General features: G+C 37.5%; 1 protein-coding gene across 2 annotated transcripts; it reads right to left on the reverse strand.

Annotated features, from left to right (window-relative positions):
* Positions 1-487: 487 nt before the first annotated feature.
* Positions 488-7,003, reverse strand: LOC106156832 (short-chain dehydrogenase/reductase 3-like). Of its 2 annotated transcripts, XM_086995285.1 has the most exons (7): positions 6,791-7,003; positions 6,391-6,513; positions 5,967-6,107; positions 5,376-5,620; positions 4,714-4,839; positions 4,327-4,444; positions 488-1,390 (listed from the first exon to the last, which is right to left on the reverse strand). In XM_086995285.1, exons 1-6 carry the CDS (start codon positions 6,983-6,985, stop codon positions 4,360-4,362), a joined length of 915 nt encoding a protein of 304 aa, XP_086851411.1. In that variant the 5' UTR covers positions 6,986-7,003; the 3' UTR covers positions 488-1,390; positions 4,327-4,359. The 2 variants fall into 2 exon arrangements, with proteins under 2 accessions (XP_086851411.1, XP_023929989.2); XM_024074221.2 differs by lacking the exon at positions 4,327-4,444.
* Between the last annotated feature and the right edge of the window lie 2,899 nt (positions 7,004-9,902).

Raw genomic sequence — 9,902 nt, forward strand, 5'->3', positions numbered from 1 at the left:
GCTCAAGATGAAAGCACGTGGGAAAAGAACTACATCTGACGCACGGTGTAAACTCGTACGTTCACTCATAATTTTGGGATTCAAATTTTTTGTAAAATTCTCCTTTAATTTGCCTCCGTTGCCTTTTTTACTGTAGATTATAAGCACGTGCTTCATGTACCTATAAGTCTATTTAATCAATATCATAATTTTTTTATACTTTCACATTTTTTTTACTCTCAACCTACAAATTGCTACTCGCGGTATCTCCTCTACACAAAACAATGACATAACGTTATCTGCTGTTATGAAGCTGGTTAAGAACAATGTGCCTCGTTTCAAATTGTCTTTCAACTTCATATCACACAGACGGAACTTCGAAAACGAGGCCACTGAGAGGGAGACTGTTGGTTACATTTCGAGACGAGCATTCGATTGCAAGCTATGGTTAGTTCTTTGCTTCTATGAAAGTGGGTGAAAACAGTGAGTTTATTTGATATTTTGCTGAAATCGCTTGTGAACATAGACAAAATAAAAGGTGAAAATAGGCTGTAAAAATAGCCAGCCCGTCGGGCGGGTAATTTGCAAATCTTACCCGCCCGGCCTGAAAGTTACCAGCCTCGGGCTGGCGGGCAGGCGGCCATTTCATACACTGGTAGTATATTTTAGATCAAAAGGACTTTATCAAAATGCGTTGTCATCAATTAAGGAATAATAATAAGAATAGTCATTGACCATACAATGTACATGGCTAGTTAAATTTGCTTAATGCGCCATTAGTTTCTTACTCGTCTTTCATTCTATGCATGAGTTTTTTCGCGGTCTCTAGATAGGCTTATAAAACAGAATTATCCTTTACTTAAAGACTAGATAACACAAGTAAAACAGGACGATTCAGTCCACCACCACCTTGGTCACGTGAAAGGTGATTTTGCACCTTTGCTCTCCTCAGGGAATTATATCGGGTTCTCTGCTCTCCTGAAAAGCCATATTCAATAATACGACGTTGGAATACAGAGTTAACATGCAAAGTGATTGCAAAATACACAATTTGCTGTGGATAAAGCAACTTTACAGTACTAGTAGTGTTCACTGTGCTGCAATTTTCGTGCACTTGTACTGGTATACCTAATACTAGGTTGTTTGTTTTTGACATCATTGAAAATTGAATAAGAAGTGCATATAGTGGAATGTGTGGAGATGACATCCCAGTCTCCTTCATCGCATCGGAGTCAGCAACTGAGAGGCAAACCTTCTTCTCGTGCGAGGATCTCATTTACATTGCGGGTCTTGTTTTGTTAGTTGGGCCTGTCTTGGGGGCACTGGTTGCCTAGGTGGCGGTATCTTTGTCAACACAACGTCAACACCCAAGAACTTCAGCGCGTGCAGCATGGTCTCCCCTGGAAGCACACTGAAATAAGAAAATAAAATCAAACCGATGTATCATGACACAGATAATGGCATCACCCTGCTAGCCATTGCTTCCTGATAACTCTCTCCAGTGAAACCATATGTCCCCCCCCCCCCCCCCAATTTATTAGTGCATAGATTTAAAAGACATTTAAGTTACCACTCAGAACCTCCGGCTGTCATATACCAAGGGGATAAGGCTAGTCACTACATGTGTGTACCCTGCATTTATATGCCTTAAAATAAAACAAAGTACTGCATTCCGAGCACGTTTATTTACAGTGCTACTAGTAGCTCAAAGCATGCTGAAAATGTTGCCATTCCCCAGCCAATATTTTTTTAGAAAATTCCCCTATGCAGAATCACAAATCAATCAAAACTGTAACCTTTTCTGATTTTCTTTTCTAGCAGATACACTGTACAATTACCTGATGTCGTCCTTCCATATGTATCACAATCATTACCATTAAAATAGACAAATTAACAAATGTAATTGAATATTATATCTGATCTTCTATGATGACTAATGAAGTAATTAAAAAACAATAACCAATTAATTTGATTGCAGATAACAGAAAGCAGAGTAAGAGACTTTGTAAACTAGAGGATCAGAGAGGCGATACCGCCTCCGGATATTGTACCACCAGCTGGAGTAAGCGCATTCGTATGGACCCCCCCCCCCCTCCAAAAAGGGACACCATCACCAGTCTTGTGCTTGACAAGCTCTATAAGATGCAATCAATAAGAGTTCTCAAAATATGCAAAAAAATATAACTAAAAATGGTACAATCAAGCAGATTTTCGAATTGACTTGCATTTTCCTACCCTTGATCACTCCTGTATTCTCTAGACAAAAGGCCTATTGGTTTTCCTTGAAAAGTGTTGTCAATGGTGCATATATGCTGACAAAAGAGAAAACCTAGGGGCAACAAGGGGCACATCTCTGCTAGTTTTAAAGATATGAGAGGCAAGAAAATATGCAAAGCTCAGTTCATGGTGAAAAAGTAGGTCAAAGGTCAATTTCAACATCATAGTATATGAATTTCTATTCAAGTTCAATAGCAACCATGGGCATTTCTTTGCCAATTTTGCAGATTTAAAGGCCTGAAAACATGCAAAAAGCAGTTCATCATAAAAAGTAGGTCAAAGGTCAATTTCAAGGTCACAGATTGCTAGTGTATTACTTCCTATTCAAGTTCAATAGTAACTATGGACCTATCTCTGTCAGTTTTGGAGATAAAGGAGAAAGAAAATTTGCAAAGTTCAGTTCATAGTAAAAAGACGGTCAAAGGTCAATTTTAAGGTCACAGTAAATTGCCAGTATATGACTTACTACTTAAGTTCAATAGTAACTATTGACCTATATCTGCCAGTTTTAATGATAAAACGGAAAGAAAATTTGCAAAGTTCAATTCATGATGAAAAGTAGGTCAAAGGTCAATTTCAAGGTCACACTTAGATTGCCAGTATATGACTTCCTATTCAAGTTCAATAGTAACTATGGACCTATCTCTGCTAGTTTTGGAGATAAAAGGGAATGAAAATTTGCAAAGTTCAGTTCATGGTGAAAAGTAGGTCAAAGGTCAATTTAAAGGTCACAGTAAATTGCCTCTAATGACTTTCTATTTAAATTCAATAGTAACTATGGGCGTATCTTTGCCAGTTTTGGAGATAAAAGGGAACAAAAATTTGCAAATTTCAGTTCATGGTAAAAAGTAGGTCAAAGGTCAAATTTAAGGTCACAGAAAATTGCCAGTATATGACTTCCTATTCAAGTTCAATAGTAACTATGAACCTATCTCTGCCAGTTTTGGCGATAAAAGGGAACGAAAATTTGCAAAGTTCAGTTCATGGTGAAAAGTAGGTCAAAGGTCAATTTAAAGGTCACAGTAAATTGCCTCTAATGACTTTCTATTCAAATTCAATAGTAACTATGGGCGTATCTTTGCCAGTTTTGGAGATAAAAGGGAACGAAAATTTGCAAAGTTCAAATCATGGTGAAAAGTAGGTCAAATGTCAATTTTATGGTCACTGTTAAATTGCCAGTATGTGACTTCCTATTCAACTTTAATAGTAACTATTGACCTATCTCTGCCAGTTTTGGAGATATAATGTTACAATTCTGAGTTACAATAATGTGCCACCACAATGTACTTTTTAATACAGCATAACACCAAAACCGTATGAAATACAAAAAAACGGAGACCACATGCAATGTTGGGCTTTACATGCTCTACAAAATGCAAAAAAGAATGGGTCGCTAGCATTAACGGTTCCTGAATTAGAGACAGTCTTCAGTTTCGGTATCTTATGGCCGTTTCTCCCGTGAAAATGCACCGATTGACCCCAAATTCACGGAGATGAAAGATGACCCAAAGGGTAACACTTTCCAATAATATTATTGGTTAAGTCTGTGTAGTGTCTGAATAACAGCGCAAATAATATTTTTTTTGTAAAAAATTTCATTTTTTTGAAAATTTTGGCCCGTTTGACCTTGCAATAAAGGTCAAAGGTCAAATCCAAGGGCATATTTGAAATCTACACATGACTTTTGGAAAGCTATCTGTAGAAATTTTTCCCATAATTCCTTCCGTAGGGTAGATAATTGGCATTGAATTTTCAAAAATTTTGACAAGGGTGCATTTCAACGAGCGTCACGCCCAGGTTAATGCACCGACTGAGACAAAAAAACCTGGGGGTTCAAGTTGAGGTTATATGTGACCTAAATCCAAGAGATGGGGACAGGGGTCCTTGCGGTCTAGGAGGAGAAGCGGTAACGGTGACTTGTATCCGGCGCCAGTACGCGGAGCCGGCGGAGCTTACGGAGCCGGCGGAGCCAATGGAGCCGGCGGAGCCGGACGAGACGGGTCGGGACTAAAACCATGAGTACCGCCAGCGTACACGCTGGTGGTACTAATTAATTGATTAATGAATTACCAAGCAAGCCAAAGCAATTGCTGGGATTGGGTTTTAATCGTGTGCTTTGATACTGGCAAAGAAACTGTCCACACCAGTAAACTGCAGCACAGAGTAGATGGTTACTGCGGGAAGCATGCTGAAAGTAATTTAAGTTTCATTCATTAGTTTCCCTTTGTTGGAATTTTATGAAATTGCAATTAACCTCTACTCCAAGCTAGTGCTGAAAATAGTAATATTTATTTAACTTTGTCTCAATTAAAAATTCAAATCAATTGCTTTTAATCACTGTCATGTACCTGTATTGTAAATTCATATTTTTTCAAACAAAAATGCAAAGCCAATTATGCAATGTAAAATTAATAATTAAAGTGAATAAATTATTCAACTAAAAAAGGCCAAATTCACCTTCTAGCCACCCAAGTTAAATACTGCAACAAAGGAAGTATAATCATTCCTTTATTCTTCAATATGGCATCCACTGTTTCCATAGCAACATGATCTTCTTCCAGTGGAGGAAACAAATTAGGGAACCTGACGAAGAAATGACATATTTATATAATATGTTACCAGTGTTACCTGATTAAACAAAGGTGAAACAAATTCAAAAGACCAAGTTTACTTGTTAGTAAATAATTATCTTTAATTCATCAAATATAACCACAATGAATAGATCTGAATTCAGAAATGTGTATAATGGTGACCAAATGCAGCAAGTTTTTTGACATTCCATTTGTCTGAGCTAAAAGAGTTCTGTGTTTAAATATCTCTGTATTTTTCACATCTTCCAACAATGGTTTCTTGAAGATACAATCATGTCATGTATACATCATATCATACTAGTACTTCAGTAATTTTTTTGCACTGAAAAATAAAATCTAATCAGACCTAGTTAAGGATCATAAGAAGAATAGGATTTAAGAAATGGCTTTGTGGCCTTTGGACCAGGTATTACGGGAACACCCTAGTTAGAAAACTGACAAGAAAAATTTGCATAAACATGTAGATTGGAAATATATTAAATAGAAAAAAATTCTGAACAATTTTCCAACCCAGTGCCTTCAAACTACCTTGTCTCACATCCTTCAAACATCCTATTTCTGACCATATATGGATGTATGGTGGTTACATGGACACCTGCCACGCCCTTTTCATGTAGCTCCTCCCTCAGTGCCTCCATCATCCCAAGAGTGGCATGTTTGGAGGCGGAGTAATCCCCGCCCCTTGGGATGGTGGAGAACCCCAGACAAGAGTTGATGTTCACTACATGGCCATGATTGGTGCTGATCATTGCAGGCAGGAATGCTTTCATGGTCTGTGGGAAGAATTTAAGAGACAATGTAAGACATTCTCATCTACCGCAATCTTGTGAGTGTTCTCAATTGGTTGTTATGCTTGTAAGAAAAAATAATATTTATGGAAATGTAAAAGATGAAAAGAGAAGAAATGGTTGAATGGACTACTTGACAAGGGTTAATATTATTGGTTTCAGAATAATAAACCATTTTTTCTATAACTAAAAAACAGAAGTAATTTTTTTTTCTTAAACTTGACCATTTAGACCAAAAGATATTTTATAAGTAAAACCGACTTTGTTAAAACATAAACTCAAAAAAAAAAAAAAAAAAAAAAAAAAAAAACTACCCCCTGTATTTCCTTACCCAACAATTTCCCAGTGTGTTGACCTGTACAGTCTTCTTGATATCCTCAAACTGGGCCTCCAGAACATGGCCCCCCTTCACTATCCCAGCATTGTTCACTAAAATGGTGACTGGGCCATATTTCTCCTGGGTCTCTCTGGCCTAAAATACATTTAAATCTACAGGCACTGTATATAATGATAACTTGAAAAAAAAATCCTAGTATGCAAATGTGTATCTATATATTGTATTTTACATGTTGGTGCGCGCATGCGTGTGTGTGTGTGTGTGTGTGTGTTTTGCAGCCGTGATGCTACCGGTATGTGCACATTTTTTCATCAATCTAGGTGTGTGTGTGTGTGTGTGTGTGTGTGTGTGTGTGTATGCATGTGAATACGTATATGTAAAAGGTAAATAAAAATTGTGTTGAATATATATCACATACTCTTTGATAAACCTGTTCACAGTCAGAGACATCACATATCATAAAGTCACAAGGAACTCCCAAAGCGGCCACTTCTGACGCTGTGACTTCCAATGACTCCAGAGAACGAGCCCACAAGATCACCTGAAAGGAAAATAAATATGTCACCGTGTTTTTTTTTTTAACTTCATTTATTTGATTAATCGAAATATCATAAACATTAAAACAATAAATACATTGTACGTACATGTATATTATGCATATACATTGTAGGCATACTGACGTTATACCATTATATACTGGTGCAATATTACGCTATATACAGATCCTCACTGATAGATTATCCAAAACAAACAAACAAACAAACAAACAAACAAACAGAGCGGAAGATCTGCAGCATATTTCAATGTCAGCCACGCACCTGTTTAGGGTGATACTTGGCAATCTCCAGGGCAATCTTCCTCCCTATCCCTCTCCCTCCGCCTGTTATGAGGACCACATCATCCGCTATCGACTTCCTTGCCTGGCCCAGGACTCTGCCACGGAATGCACGACATACTGAGCAAAATATCAGCCAGAGAAGCCGTGGAAACGACGGCTTGTCTACATCAACCATTGCGCTTTAAATAGGTCAACTCAATCAAGGTGAGAGCCGAGCGTGGGTCAACTTAACTGGGTCAAGCTACTGCATGTTTACTCAACTATCGCAATGCTGACTGTGTTGATGGCGCATTTTTAAAGAATGTCGAAACAAAAACAAACAAACATAGATCTACAAACAAACAAACAAACAAATAAATAATAATGTTTTGAGGATGGGACAACTCAGACTTTTCCGCAAAATAGATGAAGGGCTGAGGGGGGGAGGGGGAGGCAAAATAAATTTTCGAGAGAAGGGGTTGCAAAATAAATAAATATTCGGGGGTAGGACTGGAACACAGATTTGAAGTAAAATATGTAAACTATGAATTTCGGTTTATTGCTTATTTCCAGAGTTGGGCATAGCCACCCTGAGCTTCAGAGATAACTTGACACTAACCTCTTCACTATAGCCTATCTTCATCGTGTCAAGTTACCTCTGACGAAAATAGTTTGACCTAGTTTATATAAGCCAATCGAATCCATGTTTCAAAATTTTTCACCAAAGTTTGGTGAAAACGCTGATTGGTTGACCGTCAATCGGCAATCCTCGGCTGATTCCGCAAGCTCCATATATACTAACAACATAGTTATTGTCGAGTGCGGAGACATCCGAGTAGTTCCGAGTGCATAACCGTACACAAAGAAAGCATGGAGTATATCGGAATTGAAACCAGAGCAGTATGATGCCCTGCATAATTATCTACTGAGGGATGATGTATTTTGCGTGCTGCCCACAGGTTACGGCAAGTCCCTGATATTCAGCCTTATCTTTGATTGGTCCGGATTTGAACAAAGCGAGCTTTGACTCGTTCGCGTTCATTGGCTAGATCGTTCAATGAGTCATTGAGTGCGGGCTTTAAATTTGATTGGCGGGCGGCGGAAGCAATCGAATGTGGTCAGAGGTAACTTGACACGATGAAGATAGGCTATAGTGAAGAGGTTAGTGTCAAGTTATCTCTGAAGCTCAGGGTGGGCATAGCGAGAATCTTTATATATTTTATGCTTTATGGCGGAAAATAATGACGGCTGGCGCTGTCGATAATTTCTTAGATCAATGCAGCACTGCAAGTGTGATTATGATGAAATTATATACTGTAAGTAGGCCTACCATAATGATAAATTGATCGTCTTTAGAAAAAGACAAAGGCCTACAGAGAGGCCATAATGATATTTACACATCAAAGGAAAACTATCCCGACAAATCGATTTTTCCTTTAAAAAGAATAATTTTCTCCCATTCACGAATCATTGCTCGAACATTCCCCACATTTCGATTGGGGGTAGGCCTATTACCCTGCACTTCCATTGGAGGTTTTGTATTATTTCTAATTAGATTCTTCAGTTATGAAAGGCTTAATTGTCAGGAATTTTTGACCGCCAAGCGTTCCTGTACATTCCAAAATAAAATATCAGCATCTGGTACTTTTATTCGTGCGGTTTTATTATTTTTCTTTTATTCAATTATTTTTTAGGGATTACTAGGCAAGCTATAAATAGCTTTGCAGGTTATGTACTAGTAGGATAATGTGACTTTGGCATATTTTCACATGCGGATGGTTTACGTTCTAGATAGACCCTACTACTTACTCACTTAGGCCCGTCGCCCAGAAATTATTAATTTTTAGTATATGCCTTGCTTCGGTACAGGAATAGAGTATATGAAGTCAAAGTTATGACTGACATCGGTAGATACCCAGAACGCACTTCAACATCTCAACTGAAAATTGCAAATTGACATTTTGAACTTATTTGGCTGGATTATTTCTGCTTCAAAAAAGCCAGCATTTGTCCGCCCGCGTAAATAAGCTAAAATTCCGACGTGGCTATTTGTTCAAAATCTGATGTGTCATCCGAATTCGTTGAATTCCAACTTCTTCATTTCACCTTGTTTCTGGGTGAAACGCACAGAAAGTGACGCGCAACGAACTCTGCTGCCATATCATTATTTTAACTAGGCATGTTTGCGTGGATTAATTATAAGTGGCTTTCTCAAATTTTTGTAAAGGCCGTGACACAAACTAATTTAGGAATGCGACGTTATTTCGAATTCAGAACACGCACCTTATACCTTCTTATTACTGGAGACCTATTTGCAATTGGTTCGAATTCAAAATGTCAATCTGATCGTGCCTATGAATCTGAATATGCGTCTGTATTAAATAGTGCCTGGTTCACTGACTGCGTTCATCGCAAGGAATAAGGCCGTGACAAGGAAAGGATGAAAAAGAAGCACCGTGTCTCTAGATCTGTTCTCTCTGTACAAAATGTATCTAGGTCATTTTGTCTCTTTACCGCACGCGCTTTACGGCAAGACAGTTAAGTTACAAGGCCTTTTCTACAAATGTTTAGTGTAAAAATCGTTCAAAAGGGATAAAGTACCTGCAATTTTTCAAATTTAAAACGATGTTGAAAAATACTATCGAAATAATTTCCATGGCGTTGATATATTGACCTTTTTTTTACAGGTTCAAGCTTTATTTAAACTCCCATTGAATTCGGGTTGTTTTTAAATTTTAATTTGTAAATTATACTTTAAAAAAAAGTCGTGAGTGGGTCTTATATCAATTTATTCAACATTTTTAAATGTAGTCAACAGGGATGTAACAAATGAAATATTCTTTTGTATCAGTTATGTTAATAGTAAGAAATGCTCTGGCAGCCATAAAATAAACAGATATCTTTGGTAGATATGCCTTGAATCTATTTATGAACATCAAAAATGAAATAGAACAAATTGATAAAAAACTTATTTAAATGAATCGCAGCATTAAGATTTGACCAAAAAGCAGCTATCGAGCATAAATATGTGTATTATCTATCTATTATTAAGCACGCTTCGAAAACACTAGCAAACCATCAAAAGTTTAACTAAAGAAGTCACACACTTGAAG

Source organism: Lingula anatina, chromosome 9, assembly GCF_051362555.1.
Source record: "Lingula anatina isolate TDL-2025a chromosome 9, LinAna3.0, whole genome shotgun sequence".
NCBI lineage: Eukaryota > Metazoa > Brachiopoda > Lingulata > Lingulida > Lingulidae > Lingula > Lingula anatina.